The 23,612-nt window shown below is 39.1% G+C and overlaps 1 protein-coding gene across 2 annotated transcripts in view; it reads right to left on the bottom strand.

Annotated features, from left to right (window-relative positions):
* Positions 1–1,291: 1,291 nt before the first annotated feature.
* NECTIN3 (nectin cell adhesion molecule 3) overlaps positions 1,292–23,612 on the bottom strand; it is a 126,971-nt gene continuing 104,650 nt past the window's right edge. For both annotated transcript variants that reach the window (XM_025377255.1, XM_025377256.1), the window contains exons 8-9: positions 3,040–3,102; positions 1,292–2,254 (exon numbers count right to left, since the gene is read on the bottom strand). In XM_025377255.1, the coding sequence (XP_025233040.1) occupies positions 2,075–2,254; positions 3,040–3,102 (243 nt within the window). In that variant the 3' untranslated portion in view covers positions 1,292–2,074. The remainder of the gene's footprint in view (positions 2,255–3,039; positions 3,103–23,612) is intronic.

The raw sequence follows: 23,612 nt of genomic DNA, 5'->3' as shown, positions 1-23,612 counted from the left end.
TTTGTGAAACTAAGTCAACAATTTACTTCCCAGCAGGACCCTACCCTGGAAATCATCCCCAAGGCATTGACATTTTTGAAGCTTTCTAAAGGAGATGATGTACTACCTTATTGTGTCCATAACATCCAGTGTTTATGAAACACTTCCCTGTCAAGCAGAGCTCTGATCACAGCCATCCTCCTACTGGAAAACAAATGCCAGGATTCCTACACTTTCAGTTATACTAACTCAGCGTCGGCCTTCCAAATAATAAAGTTGAATATTTTCTTTGCTACAAAGGGCAGTACTCTCCTACTCTGAGGTAGCACAGTAGCAATGGGTGTCCTTGGAATTTACCCTTTGATCCTTACAGCTACAGACTTTAAAATTGCTCATTACCTAGCTAAAGCATTGAGTTGAAATTTAAGCATCCTTTCTCCCAGAGTTGCTGGTCACTCAGGTAAATGGGGGAGAATATATTTCTGCTGTAGAACTACCGAGATAATTTGATAAAGCATGACAACTAGAAAAAAGAAACAAACACACAAAAAAGAACTAGAGCCAGCACAACATAAATCATAACGTATCTTTGGCATCTCATTAGAAATCTGTGCTAACATTCTCCTCTACCATTGAAGTTTAGGTTGGAAATATACACTACTTTATGTATTTTATTGCTTATGTCACTCTTTCTTAAACACTCTTTGTAGTGTTTTCTATACCTTTGACACACCTCTAATCTTCCAGAACACAAAGTAAGATGCTTTCCTTAAGATGTGAGAGAAGTGATGGACATTCATGTGAAACTGCATTCCTTCCACCTCTGTCTGTAATGACCTCATTGCAATTATTACTGTCAATCTCAGGGATGGAAAGTTGGCAAAGGGAGATGAGAAAACTCAAGACAGACATTTACAGACACTAAAGAGTTGCAGGATACCCCAGTAGACAAGTCATTGTATTATTTACTTTTTAGCATCTCTTGACTCTTGGTGACCAGGTAAAGTAGGGGAGAAGGGATAAAAAACACGTCAGTTTAACATACATGCCACATTGAAGTGCCTCTTCTTTTAAGTTTTCTAAATTTTCACCTGCCTTTTAAAAGCAGAAGTTATTACATGGTGACTTTCCAGCAGGCTTTTCTGAGGTAGATAAAACATGGATGATAAGTAGTCTGAAGAATGCAGAAGGGGAGGTAAAGACTATGTGGCTGGGATTCGTTTGAAAGAAATTTCAGAAGTGAAAGCTGAGCCTGTCATGTACAATACTAGAGAAAAGAGGAACAAGGTTAAAGGCTGTACAACATTTAAAGAAGGTTTTTAGAATTTAATAGGTGCAAAATAGGCTAATCTAGCTAATAAAGAACAGTATTGTAGGAACAGTGACAGAGCAAAAGAAGAGCCTTTGTTACATACAGCTAGTCAAAAGTAGGCAGAAAACAGAAAGAGATATGTATCCCTCAGGACCTCAGTGTTCAACAAGGAATATATATCATAATAACACGAGGGTTTAAAAGCAACCAACAAGCTTGAAGGTTTCAACTGCCTTTTGTTGCTGTTTTGATGAAGAACAAATTTTGCCTCTTTCTTCAGGCCTCTGTTTGTACACAGGTATTGTAATTGTATTAAGTATGTCAGGGAAATCCAAATCCCAGCTAAAGAATTAGTGAAATAGATTTTGAACTCATTTTTATGCCCGTGTGAATTACAGATGAACAGGCTAGCATGCCTGAGACCCAACGAAGTTAATAGTACCAGCTGGGGCCTTTCTTTCTGGAGAATCACTGCAGTTATCACAGGCAGATGCCGTACTGTTAAATGAAAATGCCATTGTAGGCCAAATGTTAGCAGTTAAACACCATCGTCACAGAAACACACAAAGCTATAGTCAAGTTCACAAACACAGCTGGTGGTTAAGGAACCCTTAATGAAGAAAAGAAATTTGCTATTGGCTTTACGTCATTCATTAGGACTTCCAATACCCTTAGAGTGGGACTGTTCTATATGAGAGACAGTAAAACAACTATTGGCCTTAGTTTCTCTCCCCAGTCTAAGAATAAACATTTCTTATAACGCCCATTGGAAAAAGAGAAAAATCACACATAATGCTCTCGTGGGTCGATGTAGACTCTCTTAGGGTCGTTATTTTGATGATGTTTGCCAGGGCTCCGGTCTTGGTAGCACATCTGATTGTAAAGGGGGTACATCTGCTGAATGCCATCTTCCCCAACTGGATTCTCATCTTCATAGTCAAAACTCCTGCTATTTAGTCCATTCTAAAAATTCAAACATTGCTTACATTAGCAGAGCAGCTGTTTGCATTTTTTCTAGCACTGGTAAAAACAGGCACAAATAGAATTCATTACAATTTAGTGTCCCTGATTCACTACCCCAAAAACTACTGAATGGCAAGATAAGTTCAACAACTTATATTTTCCAGTCATTTGTTGCTTACATTACCCTGAATAAGAATAGTAGTAGCTCCTAGATACAAAATTGTGACTAATGGAGACTGGGATCAGTTTCACATTTTGAAATTTGGAGTTGCTATCAGTTAAGGTAAACTGGAGAAGAACAGGGTTATAAACCTCAGGAGTCTCTAAAGCAAGGCTCAAGCTTGAAATGAACATACAAGGTATACAGAGAATTAAACCAACCAAACAAAGGAAACCTCGACTCAGCTCTGGGGAACTGGGGAAAGGACACAGAAAATGAACTGGCATTTGAACATATGCCTAATAAAACTGAAAATAAACTCTGCCAAAAATATCGTCTTGTCTTGACCTTTCCTTCTGGCTTGACCTTGCCACAGCTAGCACTTATAAAATGAACCCCCCATGATGTTCTGTGGTGTCTCTGGTACAGATTCTTCTGCCCGTTATTGGTTTCATAAAACTTGATTACTTCTAAGAGTAAAATTCAAGGACTACCAGATCTTAGCAGAGACACTCCAATAGGGGAAAGATGAATAAAATGAACTTGTATAGAATTAAATGATATTTTAATAAGCATGTTAGCTACCAGCTCCACCTGGGCTGATAACCACAACATGGTTACTTACAGAGTGCTGAAGATTGCCAACTCCTCTTTCTTTGAACTGAGTCTGCAAAGGCAAGTGTTCAGGCTGGAAGAAAACACAAAAAGACATGCACTGTAAAACACATGGCAAACATATCAACCACTAAGATTCCTATTTTTAAAAGAGCCAATCATGTCTTGTTATAAATGTCTACCAACTAAGCAAAATGTTCCACATGAGAGTAAGAAAAGCAACCATATTTTTTAACAGTTTCACTCACTCTCTCCTGGCTCTTGACTTCTAGAAAGAAGAAAATATAGGATTGGGCACAGTGGCTCTTACCTGTAATCCTAGCACTTTGAGAGGCCGAGACAGGTGGATAACTTGAGGCCAGAAGTTTGAGACCAGCCTGATCAACATGTGAAACCCCGTCTCCACTAAAAATACAAAAATTAGTTGGGCGTGGGGGTGCACACCTGTAATCCCAGCTATTTGGGAGGCTGAGGCAGGAGAACTGTTTGAACTGGGGAAGCAGAGGTTACAGTGAGCCAAGATCGTGCCACTGCACTCCAGCCTGGGCTACAGAGCAACTGAGACTTGGTCTTAAAAAAAAAGAAAGAGAAAACATAGACAACATCTGCTGCAGAAGTTCTCATGCAAACTGGTTTACATCTTACATGAGGGAGAGGTCACCACAGAAGGTCTCCTGTCTTTTCTCAGTGGAAGAGTCTGATATTTTGAATCAGGTAAAAGTGGTTTGGGGTGGTTAATGAGACATTATTTTTTTGTCTTTATACATAGATTTAAAGGATATATGATCATCCTTTTCTTGCTTGCTACTCTCCCATTCTTATCCCCACCCTCACCCCACACAGATTATAAAGGGAGTTCATTTTCAAACCTCACCCTAGGTAGAATTTTTTTCAGTTTTCCTCAGCTTACAAACACATGACTTACCCTTCAGACTTCAGTTCAAATATCACCTCTTTCACGAAGCCTTGCACAACACCCTCGAGCAGAGATAGCCACCCTTTTCTGAGCCTTCATAGCATGTATTATCACAACTATAAGTCTACTTGCTTTCCCCTTTTCCAGATAGAGAGTGCTGGCTGAAGTGTTTCACAAGTATTATCTCACCTAATACTTTAACAAGACTAGTATCTTTATTTTACGGATGACTAAAACTGAGGCTTAGTTAAGCAAGTTGTCTCCAGTCACACAACTGGTAAGTGGTAAAGAGTGATTCAAATGTGGCTTTTTCTAATTCCAAATTCTGTATTTTTACATCCCTGCTTTCATTTTAGTGTCAGGAAAATAGATGTTCAGTCAATATAATAAAATAATGCCTGAATCAGATATGCCATATGCAGGCATATCTATCAACAAGCTCTGCATTTCACTATCTTTGCTCATACTGTCCCTTTTGGTTTGGAAGGACAAATTTCTGGGAGTAGAAATTCTACCTAGCCAACATGGGCTGACTAAAGTGATTTTCTTTTTTCACAAGGCTTGTCCACATTCCATCAAAGTTAATCTCTTTACTCCTAGTTTTCCTATTGTTCTTGTTTTTATCTCTATTACAGCACACATCATGACTGTCTTGTTTTATAGTCCCTAATGTTAACTTTCAACTCCAGTAAGTAGTGAGTCTTTCTTAGCCATTGCTAATGGTCTGAAAGTTTGTACACTCCCAAAATTCATATGTTGAAACCTAATCGCAATGTGAAAGTACTAAAAGGTAAGGGGCCCTTGGGAGGTGAATAGGGTATAAGGGTGGAGCTCTCATAAATGGGATTAGTGCCCTTATAAGGGATTGAAGAGATCAGAGTTCTCCCCTTCCTTCTTATGAAGTTATAGTGAGAAGACAGCCATCTATCAGGAATAAGGCCCTCATCAGACACTAAATCTGCTGATACCTTGATCTTGGACTTCCCAGCCTCCAGAAATATAAGAAATAAATTTCTGTTGTTTGTCAGCTACCTAGTTTACAGTGTTTTGTTACAGAAGCCTGAACAGACTAACATAGTCATCCTCCTCCATCCCTCTACCTTAGTGTGGGTTTGTGCAATAATAAGAATAGTTCACTAATGAATGTATTGGAATCTAAACTATCATCAATTCTTGATATTTATGTCAAGGTTATCTATGTTACAAATATGTGACATGTTCACTCCTCCTGTCAAAGTCAGCATAATTCTACAGTGCTTCCCACATGATGGGGTGATATTAACCAGTAAACACTAGTAGAAGTCCAGGGCAGGGCCAGTCATGGATGGATGGCCAATCACACAGGGCCCCTGGGGTTTAATACTTTTAATACTTTGCAGTTGCCATCTAAGATTTCTTAATAATTTCACCATTAATTTCTGTTGTACGTGGTCTAACAAGACAAAAAAGCATGCTTCAGGGACTTGTAGGCTAGGCTCACAGGCATCCCTGCCTCCTGCTGTGTGGTTCTTGGCCACTGCTTCCCCATCTTGCTGCCCTAGGTCCTACGTGGCCTCCCTCTCAGTGTCCCCTCTCCAGTGACTGCTGCTGTCCTCGGCCCAGGCAGGTGCCTGGGCATTGGTTCAGGAGCACATGCCCACAGTCATGGTGCATACGGCAGATGCCTGGAGGCCATGTCCCAGTGAAGATGAGCCTCTCATTCATCCCCTATCTAGGCACCTAATAATGCCATCTTGACAGCCTTAATTTTTGAACATGGGGACCAACATTTTCATTTTTCACTGTGCCTCAGGAATTATGTAGCAGTCCTGGTCAAAGGAAATTAGACTTGGGAAAAAATACCTTATATTAAAATCAGCATTTTCATTTGTTTCTTTGCTGTTTATTATTCTCCATCCATTAATACAGATAACTAAGAAATGATTTCACATCACTCACTGCTGCATCTAACTTGACAAGAGGTGGTGTAATCAGAAGCTTCTCTGTAAAGGGGGTGGGTGTGAATTTTCTAAGCCATGAAAGAGTTAATCTATATTTTAAAAAGTGGTATTTGGATATCCTTAAAAAATCAATTTACAATCTCATTTCCTCCCACTTCAAGTTTCCCTTTATTACAATAATAAAACCTAAAGACATTTGTGTTGATTCTTAGGACAAGTCAGCAGAAGCCATCATAACCCACTACCTCTTTTACCAGCATGAAGGAACCTCTGACAGACAGGCCACAGTCTGCTCATACCATTTTCTTCAGCAGTCCCTCATGTCTAATAGTGTGACTTAATTTCTAAGTCTGACACTTGTAGAAGGAAAAGGCAATTTAAGTGATGTTCTAAGCAACCTTGGCTTCCAAGAAATAAACAGTAGCTACCAAATGGAGGGCAGCCAAAGATTTCTGGTGGTTGTTTCTATTCTTTAACAGTAGTACATTCATGTTGAAAAGTTAAAAAAAAAAAAAAAAAAAGGAAAAGAAATCTTGAACATAGTCTCTGATAACAATATGGTCCTTGCCTATTCCTCGTGGCAGTGTGGGGGAAAGCAGGGGTACAGTCAACACTGAAAGGGAGCATATTCTAGGAACACAGTGTTTATGGCCTCAACAGTTCAAGGGAAGATTTGGTTGGAAGATGTGCTGTTCTATGCTTATATTTAAAATTCCAAATGGTAAATTTAACATGACCGGAAAATAAATGATCATTCACACTTTGCTGGACACCCTGGGTTAAGACCTGTATTTGGTCATTACCTATCAAATGTGGTAACAACTTTCAAGTCTCTGGAAGTCAGTAATGCAGTGTCATAAGTAACAATATAACAAGTATTAATAGTATTTGGGAACTACATAGATAAATGATCTGACTATTCTGCTTCAATACAAACAGATTTTAAAGAGCCATAGCTTTATGAGTAATAATAACATTGCTGTCTTTTGCTCATGGTAGAAGATTTTTTTTTAAATAGCCAGAAGTGGTGCATTTGACAATCAAGGACAAGAAGAGAAAGTTCTCAGGCTTCAACAGGAAAAATTGGTGCCTGGACACTACAAACAATCTTCACTTGCACTGATTGGACAATAAGTGAATGGGTAAGTTCCTTTTCTCTACCCCATATTCTGAATCTTCATCATTAAATCATCATAACTTTTGTAATCTAATATTTAATAAAATTGTGTATGCAGACAAGGACCCAACCCACCCTAGAAAAGGCCCTGAATTAGGAAGTGGGCTATGGAAAGCGTTATGTATCTGTTTCTGCACTGTGTGGCTATCTAATCTCTGATAAAAATTAGCCAGGCACACATCACCACGCCTGGCTAATTTTTTAAATTTATTTTTTGTAGAGACAGGGTATTGCTATATTGCCCAGGCTCATCTCAAACTCCTGGTCTCAAATGATCCTCCCACAGTGTTGGGATTATAGGCATGAGGTATACGCTTAGTTTTTAAGAAACTGCCAAACTGTCTCCCAAAGCATCTATACCATTTTGTATTCCCACCAGTAATGAATGAGAGTCTCAGCTGCTCCATGTCCTCAACAGGATTTGGTATTTAAAAAAAAAAAAAATTAACAAAATATCTATGTTTGAAAAGTGTCTTAAATAATACTGTATATATATTTGGTGACTAATATATATGTACTGAATAAAACTCTAATACTTTAACTGATGGATACACAGCATATGTTATTCTATTATTCTTGTATCTTTTCCTAGAAAGTCTGGGGCTACTCTAAATCTGTAATACGTATTTCAACTTCTCTTTCATGTATTATCTTACAGCAATTTCTACTGAGTTATAATCCATATTCACTCTCCTGATTTGCTAAAGTCACAGAGGCTTTCATCCCTGGTTTCAAAAGTGTTAACACTAGTTTTTCAGGCTTGTTTTTAAGTTCAGGGGTACATGTGCAGGTTTGTTACATAGGTTAATTGTGTATCATGGGGATCTAATGTACAGATTATTTCATCACCCAGGTAACAGGCATAGTATCCAATAGGTAGGAGTTGATTTTTTGTATAATGTGTAAGGAAGGGGTCCAGTTTTGATTTTCTGTATATGGCTAGCCATTTACCCTAGCACCATTTATTGAATACAGAGTCCTTTCCTCATTGCTTGTTTTTTGTTGACTTTGTCAAAGATCAGATGATGTTAGTTGTACAGCTTTATTTTTGGGCTCTCTATTCTGTCATATTAGTCTATTACCTGTTTTTGTACCAGTACTATGCGGTTTTGGTTACTGTAGCCTTATAATACAGTTTGAAGTTGGATAACATGATGCCTCTAGCTTTGTTCTTTTTGCTTATGATTGTCTTGGCTATTCAAACTCTTTTTTGGTTCCATATGAATTTTAAAACAGTTTTTCCTAATTCTGTGAGAAATTTTAAAGTTCCATGTAAATTTTGTTTTATTTTTTTCATTTTACTTTTTGAGATAGTCTTGCTCTTTCACCCAGGATGGAGTACAGAGGCATGATCTCAGCTGACTGCAACCTCCGCCTCCCAGGTTCAAGTGATTCTCGTGTCTCAGCTTCCTGAGTAGCTGGGATTACAAGGGTGTGCCACCATGGCCTGGCTAATTTTTGTATTTTTAGTAAAGATGGGGTTTCACCATGTTGGCCAGGCTGGTCCTGAACTCCTGACCTCAAGTGATCCACCCACCTTGGCTTCCCAAAGTGCTGGGACTACAAATGTGATCCACTGTGACGAGCTACATGTGAATTTTTAAAGTATTTTTTTTTCCTAATTCTGTGAGAAATGTCATTGGTAGTTTGCTAGGAATAGCATTGAATCTGTAAATTGCTTTGGGCAGTAGGGCCATTTTCACAACACTGATTCTTGCTATCCATAAGCAAGAAATGTTTTTCCATTTGTTTGTGTCATTTGATTTCTTTGAACAGTGTTTTGTAGTTTTTGTTATACAGATCTTTCACCTCCCTGGTTAGCTATATTCCTAGGTATTTTATTCTTTTTGTGGCTATTGTGAATGGGATTGTGTTCTTCATCTGGCACTCAGGTTGTAGGTTCTCGATATAAAGGAATGCTACTGATTTTTGTGCACTGATTTTGCCACCTGAAATTTTGCTGAAGTTGTTTTTCAGATCTAGGAACCTTTGGGCAGAGGCTATCTAGTTTTTAGGCAAAGAAGCATATCATCTGCAAACAGATGGTTTGACTTCCTCTCTATTTGGATGCCTTTTATTTCTTTATCTTGCCTGATTATTCTGGCCAGGCCTTCCAGTACTATGTTGAATAGAAGTGGTGAGACTGAGTATCCTTGTTTTGTACCAGTTCTCAAGGGGAATGCTTCCAGCCTTTGCCTGTTCAGTATGATGTTGGTTGTGAGTTATAATTGTTATAGATGGCTTTTATTATAATATTTTGAAGGATGTTCCTTCAATGCTTAGTTTGTTGAGGGTTTTTAACATGAAGGGATGCTGATTTTCATCAAAAGCCTTTCTTGCATCCATTGGGGTGATCATATGGTTTTGTTTTTAGTTCTGTTTTATGTGATGAATCACATTTACTGAGTTCCATTATATTGAACCAACCTTGCATCCCAGGAATAAAGCCTAATAGGTTGTGGTGGATTAGTTTTTTGATTTCCTGCTGGATTTTGTTTGCTGGTATTTTGTTGAGGATTTTTGCATCTATGTTCATCAAGGATATTGGCCTGCAGTTTTCTTTTTTTGTTGTCCCATGTGTGCCAGTGGGGGAGGCGAGGTCTGCCCATGTGCATGCACTGGCAAGGAAGCAGGGGAGTCACGGGGGCATGGGTGTGTCCCGGCAAAGTGGTGCAGGGAGGCTGTGGGTGGGCCGGTGCATGTCAGTGGAGGGCAGTCTGCTGGAGTTCTCCAACAGCTGGGCACAGTCTGCTGGTGAAGGAGCTATGATGCAGTCCTCCAGGAAGCACCCTGGTTGGGTATTCAAAGTTGTGCGGCAGGCATGCACAGCCAGACTGGGAGAGGCCAGAAGAGAGGGGAGCATTCAGATCAGACTAGCCCCATCCCAAGGGCAAGACTGCCCTGCTCTGTCCAGATCCGACAGTCACCCAAAGGCTAAAGTCTCCTAGAGGAGCATGGCAAGCCTTGGGAGATGGGCACCCTTGGCCATACTCCACTGTAGCTATTCTCACACCAAACCCTCTGGTTTCCACACAGGCTGGAGTGCTGACCCGCCACCTCTTTAAGCAGCTCAAGTGTCTGTGGAGGTTGTGGGTCTCCTCCTGCTAGGATCCCAGAGGTCCAAGGCTCACTCCTCAACTGTTCAGCTCACCCCTTCACCAGGAGTCACTCGGGGTTAGGAAAAAGTTCTGGTGCTCAGCCACCCTGGCCAGAGTTCCCAACTTCCTCCTGCTTCAGTCCAGTCCCAGCGTCCTCCCTCCATCCACTCTCAATTCCTTCCCTCTGAAGATTTTCTAGAGTGTGCTAGTCTTCCCAATGTCCTTGTCTCTCAGCAGCAGATGTTCCTCCTTGCTGCATCTAGTTGGCTATCTGGAATCTGGAATCTTATTTGTTATCTTAGTTAACATTTTACCTTCTCTGATCCAACAAATAAACCAGAGCCTCTCCTCTTTCATATGTATTATATTTCATCCTGTTTCCATATAGATAATACTTAAAATCCTACCAGTAGAGCTTTCAGAGTTGTTAAGGTTTATTCTCAGCGGTGACAGAACTAAGATTTCAAGTTGCTATTGTCACAGGACATAAAATAACCCTAAACACTCTCCTGGCTCTGGCAGTAAAAAACCTTCAAACTACAGTTCCATTTGGAACCACTGTCCCTGATGCCGAATTTAAGTCTCTTTAATCTTCTATTTTCTTTCATAATTTCATCCCCTAAAGCTCTGTACTTCCTTCCTTAGAACCATACTTCTCTTTTACCCTAACTCACTGCAATTTGTAAACCTTAAACAATACTACTTTTAAAACTCCTACCTTCTCAAACTTTTCCCTAACCCGTTACCTCTAACTGCTATCACCAACTGATATCTACCTCTTCCAGGATTTTCTGAAACCTAGAGAGAGCAGAACTCCTTCTAGCTACCACCTTATAGTCACAACAGCTTTCCCATCAAGGACTTTGGCATCTAGGTTACTCTCTTCTCCATTCTGTTTGGGCCATCATCTTAAAGGACCTCGATGTTCACAAAAATGACTCATCTTATGCCTCCAATTCACTCTTTTTTGGCTTTTCTCCCCACTTCAGCAAATCATTCCCACACCTTCAAGAACTTCCATATCATTTCCTTGTCTTGCAACTCTCTTACTTTTCTTGTCACTGATTCTTTCCTCCTGGCATACAAGCATGTTCGAGCTTCTCCTATCTTAAAAATGAAATGAAACAATAATATCTTTTAAAACTTCAACTTCCTAAATTTTTAAGGCCCCTAACTTACCCCTGAAAACCTCACCTTGACAAGATACTTCAAACTCACCACCTTCCTGTTGAAGGACCATCCATCTTCCTTCAGTTCCTAAGGCTGTGATAAAGATACACTAAGCACCCTCCGTCACACCTCACGTGTAACTGGTCTATTTTCCACTGCTGCCTTCCCAATTCAAGCAGTTTCCCAGCTTCCCTGTCACATTCTTGGGTAATTTCCCACTGCCACTCACTGCATACTAGACATAATTAAATATTTTAATGTGCACTCACTGTTTTTTATGGAGTACCGAGTATATGAAGAATGCATAATGAATATGTTACTTAATTACTTTGATTCTGCCTGAATTCTTGTGTCGTGCCTTAGAAAAAAGGAACAAATTACTATATACTGCTCTCCTATGCCTGTCAAGAAACTCTGAATCCAAGTAATAATACAATATTTTATAATTACCCTTTCCTGTTTAGTTCACTTCTATTTGTGCTTCTGTTATTCTCCCAATTCTACTGTCGACCAGGGAATTGTGTCTCTTTTTTTTACCCACCCACCAGAACTTTAGATTAATACCTAGGATTCTTGTTGAAATTATTTTTCATTCAACCCTAAACAAAGAGATTTCTGGAATTACTGGATCATGGAAAACCCAGTGATTTTCTCTGCTGAGTCTTTCTTCCATGACCTTCCTACTTCTTCCTTAGGTTTATTCTCTACAATGTGCTCTGCATCTATCTGATGGCATTTTCCCTCTCTTCTGCTTATAACTCCACAAGGCATTGTAAAAGTTTCATTTGATTGATATATCTTGTCCTAATGCTTCTTCCTCATACTGACAAGTGATATATTTTTACTTCTGCTTCCAGTCATGATGGAGAACTAACACCAGACTAATCTTCCTGTCATAAACTAATAGAAAATTGGACAAAATACACAAAACAACAGTTTTCCCAGACACTGGACAACTGTGTTGTATAGGACTGGGATCCCAGATAATGGAAAAATACATACACACAAAATATCCACACACACACGCACATGTGTTATCTTTTGATAACTTTTTTTTTTTTTTTTTTTTGGTGGCATAAGAAGAGAAAAAATCAAGAAAAGTACAGGATCTTGCTGAACTGCGGAAACGGAGTTTGGCATTCAGGAAAGTTGAAGTGACTGAAATCTGTGGAACAGGGTCCTGAAGAAGAGAAAGACACACACAGAAAAAGTTCCAGAAATCTGCATGAGAGTTCCCTGGCAGTATACTAGGCTGGGCATCCACAGAGCAAAGAATAACTGTTGGAGAAAGAAAATTTGCTAGGGATCTGTTATCTTAACAATTACAGAACTTAATTAGAGTTGAGTGACACTTATGATCCAACCAGGTGAAGGAGAACATCCTCACTGAACTTGTGAGACATCCAACAGAGAACCAGGTTCACCCCTTAGAATGCTAAAGCAGCTCTAGAAGATAGGTTATTCTAGAACCATCCTAACAAAACTTAAAAACAAACTTCCAGAAGATCAGGCTGATCTTGAAGTAAATTAACTGATTTCCAGAAATAACTGAATTCTTATTAAGAAATAAGAGCAAAATTCAAACAAATGAAAACACAACATTCATAGTGTCCAGCATCCAATTGAAATGTACTGACCATGATAAAACAAAAAAGTGAGAAAAAATAAGTATATAGAAACTAAACCAGAAGTAACATGTCTTAGTCTGTTTTGTGTTGCTATAACAGAATGCCACAGACTGGGTAATTTATAAACAATAGAAGTTTATTTGGCTCATGAAGGCTGGGAAGTTCAATATCAAGGTGCTAGCATCTGGCAAAGGCCTTCATGTTACATCATTCTACGGTGGAAAGCAGAAGGCCAAGCAAGCACACAATGCAGAGAGAAAAGTGGGGCTGCAGTCTCGAGATAACTAACCCACTTCAAAGATAATGGTATTAATCTATTAATGAAGGTAGAAGGTGATTAGATCAACAGTATTACAATGGCAATTAAATTTCAACATGAGTTTTCAAAGCATAACATGACATATGATGGAATTAGCAGACAAAAACTTTAAAATGGCTATTATAAATATGTTTAAGGCTATAAAGGAAAACATGAACAAAACATGAGAGTTGATAACTATAAAAAATAACCAAAAAGAACTTTAGAGCTGGAAAAAAATACAATGTTTGAAATGGAAAAAGTCACTGGATCGCCTTAGTTGCAGAGTAGACACTGCAGAAGAAAAAAATCACTGTACTTCAGGCAGAAACTATCAACAGAAAAGAACAGAGGGCAAAAAAGTCTGAAAATATTGAATACAGCCTTAGTAATCTGTGAGATAATATAAAAAAATCTACCATTTGTATAACTGGAATCACAGAAGGAAGGGAAAACTACAATATTCAAAGAACTGCCAAAATTTTTCAAATTTTATGAAATATATAAACCTACAGTTCTATGAAGCTCAATGAACCCCAAAAATGGTAAACATAAAGAAAGCCACTCTAACACCTTTCAAAATCTAATTGCTAAAAACTAACAATAAAGAGAAAATCAAAGATGTAGCTAGAGGGAAAAACAAGACATAGTCCAATTAGAGAAATAAAGCATTATCACTGGCTTCTCACTAGGAAAAAGAAAGAGTACAGAAGACAATAAAACTATGATTTTAAAGTGCTAAATGAAAAAAAATTAAAAAACTAGAATTCTATATCCCACAAAATATTCAAAAATAGGCTGGGCATTGTGGCCCATGTCTGTAATCCTAGCACTTTGGGAGGCTGAGGTGGGCAGATCACCTCAGATCAGGAGTTTGAGACTAGCCTGGCCAACATGGTAAAACTCCGTCTCCAATAAAAATACAAAAAAATTAGCCAGGTGTGGTGGCAGGCGCCTGTAATCCCAGCTACTTGAGAGGCTAAGGTCAGAGAATCACTTGAACCTGGGAGGCGGAGGTTGCAGTGAACTGAGACCACACCATTGCACTCCAGCCTGGGAAACAAGAATGAAACTTCGTTTCCAAAAAAAAAAAAAAAATTGTGAAATAAAGAAAAAATTGTTTTATCAGTAGATCTGTACCATAAGAAATGTTATGGAAAAGTTATTCAGGTTGAAGAAAATGGACTTCGAACATAACTTTATCAGTTTGTAGTTTTAAAAAAAGACACATTATGGTTTAAAACAAAAATAGTAATAATGTATTGTCAGGTTTATAACACAGGTTTATAACACAGAGAAATAAAATGCATAAGATGATAAGGAAAGAAGGAAAGAAATTGAAATGTATATTAAAATTCATCTAATATATATGAAGTAGTATTATGTAATATTAAGGTAGATAGTGATAAGTTAAAAATGTGTATGCTAAACTCTAGATAAATCACGATAACAGTAAAAACAAAGTGGTACAGCTAATAATTCAATAGACTAAATAAGGCTTTAAATGAAAAAATACTAAAAATACTAAATCCCTCAGCTAATTTAAAAGAAGGCAGAAAAAGGCCAGGCACAGTGGCTCATGCCTGTAATCCCAGCACTTTGGGAGGCCGAGGCAGGTGGATCACAAAGTCAGGAGATCGAGACCATCCTGGCTAACACGGTGAAACCCCATCTCTACTAAAAATACAAGAAATTAGCTGGGTGTGCTGGCGGGTGCCTGTAGTCCCAGCTACACGGGAGGCTGAGGCAGGAGAATGGCGTGAACCTGGGGGGCGGAGCTTGCAGTGAGCCCAGATCATGCCACTGCACTCCAGCCTGGGAGACAGAGTGAGACTCCGTCTCAAAAATAAAGAAGGAAAAGTGAAAAAAAGGACAAAGATCCAATGGGACAAGCAGAAGACAAATAACAAGATGATGGACTTAAGTCCAGCCACAGCAATAAATAAGTAATAATGGCAATAAACATAAACATAGTAATTTCAGGTAAGGATTTTCAGATTGGTAACAAGGCTATTTACCCAACTACATGTGACCAATATGAAAATTATTGTAAATATGTAAGACACAGACTGGTTAAAAGCAAAGGGATAGAAAAACACACACTATACACAAATCTTAAAAAAGAAAGTTTGACAACCAGAGTAGCTATAGTAATATCAAAGTAAAGTAACTTGGGAACAAAGAAAATGACCAGAAATAAAAAAGGATCTTTCATAAATGATAAAAGGATCAGTTTATCAAGAAGACATAACAATCCTAAATGTGTACATATCCAATAAGAGAACTACAAAAATATATGAATAACCGACAGAACTGAAAGGAGAAATGGATCTATTCACAAACGTAGTAGAAAATAACATTCCCATCTTTGTTACTATAGAAATGAAAAGGGGGGGGGCGGAGCAAGATGGCCGAATAGGAGCAGCTCCAGTCTTCAACTCCCAGCGCCAGCAACACAGAAGACAGGTGATTTCGGCATTTTCAACTGAGGTACTGGGTTCATCTCACTGGGGAGTGCCGGACGATCAGTACTGGTCAGCTGCTGCAGCCCGACCAGCGAGAGCTGAAGCAGGGCGAGGCATTGCCTCACCTGGGAAGCGCAAGGGGGAAGGGAATCCCTTTTCCTAGCCAGGGGAACTAAGACACACAACACCTGGAGAATCGGGTAACTCCCACCCCAATACTGCGCTTTGAGCAAACAGGCACACCAGGAGATCATATCCCACACCTGGCCGGGAGGGTCCCACACCCACGGAGCCTCCCTCATTGCTATCACAGCAGTCTGTGATCTACCGGCAAGGCAGCAGCGAGGCTGGGGGAGGGGCGCCCGCCATTGCTGAGGCTTAAGTAGGTAAACAAAGCTGCTGGGAAGCTCGAACTGGGTGGAGCTCACAGCAGCTCAAGGAAACCTGCCTGTCTCTGTAGACTCCACCTCTGGGGGCAGGGCACAGTAAACAATAACAAAGCAGCAAACACCTCTGCAGACGCAAACGACTCTGTCTGACAGCTTTGAAGAGAGCAGTGGATCTCCCAACAGGGAGGTTGAGATCTGAGAAGGGACAGACTGCCTGCTCAAGTGGGTCCCTGACCCCTGAGTAGCCTAACTGGGAGACATCCCCCACTAGGGGCAGTCTGACACCCCACACCTCACAGGGTGGAGTACACCCCTGAGAGGAAGCTTCCAAAGCAAGAATCAGACAGGTACACTCGCTGTTCAGAAATATTCTATCTTCTGCAGCCTCTGCTGCTGATACCCAGGCAAACAGGGTCTGGAGTGGACCTCAAGCAATCTCCAACAGACCTACAGCTGAGGGTCCTGACTGTTAGAAGGAAAACTATCAAACAGGAAGGACACCTACACCAAAACCCCATCGGTACATCACCATCATCAAAGACCAGAGGCAGATAAAACCACAAAGATGGGGAAAAAGCAGGGCAGAAAAGCTGGAAATTCAAAAAATAAGAGCGCATCTCCCCCAGCAAAGGAGCGCAGCTCATCTCCAGCAACGGATCAAAGCTGGACGGAGAATGACTTTGACGAGATGAGAGAAGAAGGCTTCAGTCCATCAAATTTCTCAGAGCTAAAGGAGGAATTACGTACCCAGCACAAAGAAACTAAAAATCTTGAAAAAAAAGTGGAAGAATTGATGGCTAGAGTAATTAATGCAGAGAAGGTCATAAACGAAATGAAAGAGATGAAAACCATGACACGAGAAATACGTGACAAATGCACAAGCTTCAGTAACCGACTCGATCAACTGGAAGAAAGAGTATCAGCGATTGAGGATCAAATGAATGAAATGAAGCGAGAAGAGAAACCAAAAGAAAAAAGAAGAAAAAGAAATGAACAAAGCCTGCAAGAAGTATGGGATTATGTAAAAAGACCAAACCTACGTCTGATTGGGGTGCCTGAAAGTGAGGGGGAAAATGGAACCAAGTTGGAAAACACTCTTCAGGATATCATCCAGGAGAACTTCCCCAACCTAGTAGGGCAGGCCAACATTCAAATCCAGGAAATACAGAGAACGCCACAAAGATACTCCTCGAGAAGAGCAACTCCAAGACACATAATTGCCAGATTCACCAAAGTGGAAATGAAGGAAAAAATCTTAAGGGCAGCCAGAGAGAAAGGTCGGGTTACCCACAAAGGGAAGCCCATCAGACTCACAGCAGATCTCTCGGCAGAAACTCTCCAAGCCAGAAGAGAGTGGGGGCCAATATTCAACATTCTTAAAGAAAAGAATTTTAAACCCAGAATTTCATATCCAGCCAAACTAAGTTTCATAAGTGAAGGAGAAATAAAATCCTTTACAGATAAGCAAATGCTTAGAGATTTTGTCACCACTAGGCCTGCCTTACAAGAGACCCTGAAGGAAGCACTCAACATGGAAAGGAACAACCGGTACCAGCCATCTCAAAAACATGCCAAAATGTAAAGACCATCGAGGCTAGGAAGAAACTGCATCAACTAATGAGCAAAATAACCAGTTAATATCATAATGGCAGGATCAAGTTCACACATAACAATCTTAACCTTAAATGTAAATGGACTAAATGCTCCAATTAAGAGACACAGACTGGCAAACTGGATAAAGAGTCAAGACCCATCAGTCTGCTGTATTCAGGAGACCCATCTCACACGCAGAGACATACATAGGCTCAAAATAAAGGGATGGAGGAAGATTTACCAAGCAAATGGAGAACAAAAAAAAGCGGGAGTTGCAATACTAGTCTCTGATAAAACAGACTTTAAACCATCAAAGATCAAAAGAGACAAAGAAGGCCATTACATAATGGTAAAGGGATCAATTCAACAGGAAGAGCTAACTATCCTAAATATATATGCACCCAATACAGGAGCACCCAGATTCATAAAGCAAGTCCTTAGAGACTTACAAAGAGACTTAGACTCCCATACAATAATAATGGGAGACTTCAACACTCCACTGTCAACATTAGACAGATCAACGAGACAGAAAGTTAACAAGGATATCCAGGAATTGAACTCATCTCTGCAGCAAGCAGACCTAATAGACATCTATAGAACTCTCCACCCCAAATCAACAGAATATACATTCTTCTCAGCACCACATCGTACTTACTCCAAAATTGACCATATAATTGGAAGTAAAGCACTCCTCAGCAAATGTACAAGAACAGAAATTATAACAAACTGTCTCTCAGACCACAGTGCAATCAAACTAGAACTCAGGACTAAGAAACTCAATCAAAACCACTCAACTACATGGAAACGGAACAACCTGCTCCTGAATGACTACTGGGTACATCACGAAATGAAGGCAGAAATAAAGATGTTCTTTGAAACCAATGAGAACAAAGATACAACATACCAGAATCTCTGGGACACATTTAAAGCAGTGTGTAGAGGGAAATTTATAGCACTAAATGCCCACAAGAGAAAGCAGGAAAGATCCAAAATTGACACTCTAACATCGCAATTAAAAGAACTAGAGAAGCAAGAGCAAACACATTCGAAAGCTAGCAGAAGGCAAGAAATAACTAAGATCAGAGCAGAACTGAAGGAGATAGAGACACAAAAAACCCTCCAAAAAATCAATGAATCCAGGAGTTGGTTTTTTGAAAAGATCAACAAAATTGACAGACCACTAGCAAGACTAATAAAGAAGAAAAGAGAGAAGAATCAAATCGACGCAATTAAAAATGATAAAGGGGATATCACCACCGACCCCACAGAAATACAAACTACCATCAGAGAATACTATAAACACCTCTACGCAAATAAACTGGAAAATCTAGAAGAAATGGATAATTTCCTGGACACTTACACTCTTCCAAGACTAAACCAGGAAGAAGTTGAATCCCTGAATAGACCAATAGCAGGCTCTGAAATTGAGGCAACATTAATAGCCTACCAACCAAAAAAAGTCCAGGACCAGATGGATTCACAGCTGAATTCTACCAGAGGTATAAGGAGGAGTTGGTACCATTCCTTCTGAAACTATTCCAATCAATAGAAAAAGAGGGAATCCTCCCTAACTCATTTTATGAGGCCAACATCATCCTGATACCAAAGCCTGACAGAGATACAACAAAAAAAGAGAATTTTAGACCAATATCCCTGATGAACATCGATGCAAAAATCCTCAATAAAATACTGGCAAACCGGATTCAGCAACACATCAAAAAGCTTATCCACCATGATCAAGTGGGCTTCATCCCTGGGATGCAAGGCTGGTTCAACATTCGCAAATCAATAAACATAATCCAGCATATAAACAGAACCAAAGACAAGAACCACATGATTATTTCAATAGATGCAGAAAAGGCTTTTGACAAAATTCAACAGCCCTTCATGCTAAAAACGCTCAATAAATTCGGTATTGATGGAACGTACCTCAAAATCATAAGAGCTATTTATGACAAACCCACAGCCAATATCATACTGAATGGGCAAAAACTGGAAAAATTCCCTTTGAAAACTGGCACAAGACAGGGATGCCCTCTCTCACCACTCCTATTCAACATAGTGTTGGAAGTTCTGGCTAGGGCAATCAGGCAAGAGAAAGAAATCAAGGGTATTCAGTTAGGAAAAGAAGTCGTCAAATTGTCCCTCTTTGCAGATGACATGATTGTATATTTAGAAAACCCCATTGTCTCGGCCCAAAATCTCCTTAAGCTGATAAGCAACTTCAGCAAAGTCTCAGGATACAAAATTAATGTGCAAAAATCAAAAGCATTCTTATACACCAGTAACAGACAAACAGAGAGCCAAATCAGGAATGAACTTCCATTCACAATTGCTTCAAAGAGAATAAAATACCTAGGAATCCAACTTACAAGGGATGTAAAGGACCTCTTCAAGGAGAACTACAAACCACTGCTCAGTGAAATAAAAGAGGACACAAACAAATGGAAGAACATACCATGCTCATGGATAGGAAGAATCAATATCGTGAAAATGGCCATACTGCCCAAGGTAATTTATAGATTCAATGCCATCCCCATCAAGCTACCAACGAGTTTCTTCACAGAATTGGAAAAAACTGCTTTAAAGTTCATATGGAACCAAAAAAGAGCCCGCATCTCCAAGACAATCCTAAGTCAAAAGAACAAAGCTGGAGGCATCACGCTACCTGACTTCAAACTATACTACAAGGCTACAGTAACCAAAACAGCATGGTACTGGTACCAAAACAGAGATATAGACCAATGGAACAGAACAGAGTCCTCAGAAATAATACCACACATCTACAGCCATCTGATCTTTGACAAACCTGAGAGAAACAAGAAATGGGGAAAGGATTCCCTATTTAATAAATGTTGCTGGGAAAATTGGCTAGCCATAAGTAGAAAGCTGAAACTGGATCCTTTCCTTACTCCTTATACGAAAATTAATTCAAGATGGATTAGAGTCTTAAATGTTAGACCTAATACCATAAAAATCCTAGAGGAAAACCTAGGTAGTACCATTCAGGACATAGGCATGGGCAAAGGCTTCATGTCTAAAACACCAAAAGCAACGGCAGCAAAAGCCAAAATTGACAAATGGGATCTCATTAAGCTAAAGAGCTTCTGCACAGCAAAAGAAACTACCATCAGAGTGAACAGGCAACCTACAGAATGGGAGAAAATTTTTGCAATCTACTCATCTGACAAAGGTCTAATATCCAGAATCTACAAAGAACTCAAACAAATTTACAAGAAAAAAACAAACAACCCCATCAAAAAGTGGGCAAAGGATATGAATAGACATTTCTCAAAAGAAGACATTCATACAGCCAACAAACACATGAAAAAATGCTCATCATCACTGGCCATCAGAGAAATGTAAATCAAAACCACAATGAGATACCATCTCACACCAGTTAGAATGGCGATCATTCAAAAGTCAGGAAACAACAGGTGCTGGAGAGGATGTGGAGAAATAGGAACACTTTTACACTGTTGGTGGGATTGTAAACTAGTTCAACCATTATGGAAAACAGTATGGCGATTCCTCAAGGATCTAGAACTAGATGTACCATATGACCCAGCCATGCCATTACTGGGGATATACCCAAAGGATTATAAATTATGCTGCTATAAAGACACATGCACACGTATGTTTATTGCAGCACTATTCACAATAGCAAAGACTTGGAATCAACCCAAATGTCCATCAGTGACAGATTGGATTAAGAAAATGTGGCACATATACACCATGGAATACTATGCAGCCATAAAAAATGATGAGTTTGTGTCCTTTGTAGGGACATGGATGCAGCTGGAATCCATCATTCTTAGCAGACTATCACAAGAACAGAAAACCAAACACCGCATGTTCTCACTCATAGGTGGGAACTGAACAATGAGATCACTTGGACTCAGGAAGGGGAACATCACACACCGGGGCCTATCATGGGGAGGGGGGAGGTGGGAGGGATTGCATTGGGAGTTATACCTGATGTAAATGACGAGTTGATGGGTGCAGCACACCAACATGGCACAAGTATACATATGTAACAAACCTGCACGTTATGCACATGTACCCTACAACTTACAGTATAATAATAATAAATAAATTAAAAAAAAAAAAAAGAAATGAAAAGGGAAAATCAGTACATATTTATAAGACCTGAACAACACTATCAACCAACTTAAGTGACATAGACTACCACATCCAACAACAGGATAATATACATTAGTTTCAGTACACATAGAACATTCACTAAGACAGACCATACACTGGGTTTTAAAAGAAGTCTCAATATACTTAAAAGATTGAAGTCAAACAGATATATTTTCTAACCATAAAAGAATTAATGAAAAATCAATAATTTAAACATTTGAAAATTACAAAATGTTTGTAAAATAAATATACTTCATTGAGCCAAGAAATAAAAGAGAAACTAGAAAATATTTACCTGAATAATAGTATCTTAAAAAACTCAAGTTTGCATAATTTCAAACAAAGAAGTGCTCAAAGGAAACTTTATATTTTAAATGCTTGTATTAGAAAAGAAGAAAGGTCTCAAATTAATGATATAAACTTAAGAAACTGAAAAAAGAACAAATTAAATCCAAAGGAAATAGAAAAAAAGTGAAAAATCAATAAACAAGCAAAACAAACACACAAATGTTGGAAAGAATAAAACCAAAAGCTGTTTCTTTGAAAATATTAATAAAATGGGAAAACCCCAGCAAGAAAAACAGAGAAAACACAAATCAATATCAAAACGAAAAAGGTGACATTACTGCTGATCCCATATAAATTAAAAGGATAAAAAAGTGTATTATGAAAAATTTGATGCTAATTAATTTCGACAAGCTAGATGAAACAAATATACTGAAAGGCACAATTAAAATCCTTAAACAAAGAAACTCCAGGCCCAGATGATTTCACTAGTAAATTTTACCAAACATTTTAAAGAAGGAATAACACTGCTCTTAAAAATTATTTCAGCAAATGGAGAAAAAGAGAATACTCTGGAACTCCTTTTATCAAATTAACATCACCTGGATACTAAAACCACACAAATATATTACAAAAAAAGGAAAAAAGTTTTTTTTTTCTTCACAACATCCCAAACTTTAAACCAAAATGGTCCTCAACAGGTGAATGAATATAAAAAATTATGGTATACTCTTAAAATGGAACACTTCTCAGCAAAAAAGAAAGTTTATTAATGCAATAAGATGGGTGAATCTTAAAAACATTATACTGAGCTAAAGAAACTGGATGCAAAAGAACACAGTGGGATTCCATTCATGTGAGGTTCTTTAAAAATGGCATAACTAATATATTGAGATAGAAATCCCATCGGTGGTTGCCAGAGATAGGAGGTGTGTGGGATGACGGTGGTGGTAGTGATGATAATGATGATGGTGGAGGGTATACATGAGAAATTTTTCAGGTGATGGAAAAGTTCTTGCTTGGGACAATGGTTACACCCATGTATACATTTGGCAAAGCTTATCAAAATGTACACTTAAAATATGGCATGGTATTATGTAAACTCCAACTCAAAGTTTTTTTAAAAAAAACTCTAACTTGGCCGGGTGCGGTGGCTCAAGCCTGTAATCCCAGCACTTTGGGAGGCCAAGATGGGCGGATCACGAGGTCAGGAGATCGAGACCATCCTGGCTAACATGGTGAAACCCCGTCTCTACTAAAAAAATACAAAAAACTAGCCGGGCGAGGTGGCGGGCGCCTGTAGTCCCAGCTACTTGGGAGGCTGAGGCAGGAGAATGGCATAAACCCGGGAGGCGGAGCTTGCAGTGAGCTGAGATCCGGCCACTGCACTCCAGCCTGGGCAACAGAGCAAGACTCCGTCTCAAAAGAAACAAAAACAAACAAACAAAAAAAAACAAAAAACACCCCTCTAACTTGTCATT

Source organism: Theropithecus gelada, chromosome 2 (genome assembly GCF_003255815.1).
Source record: "Theropithecus gelada isolate Dixy chromosome 2, Tgel_1.0, whole genome shotgun sequence".
In the NCBI taxonomy this organism is placed as follows: Eukaryota; Metazoa; Chordata; class Mammalia; order Primates; family Cercopithecidae; genus Theropithecus; species Theropithecus gelada.
The sequence above is the reverse complement of the archived record's forward strand: the minus strand, read 5'-3'. Positions and strand labels throughout refer to the sequence as shown.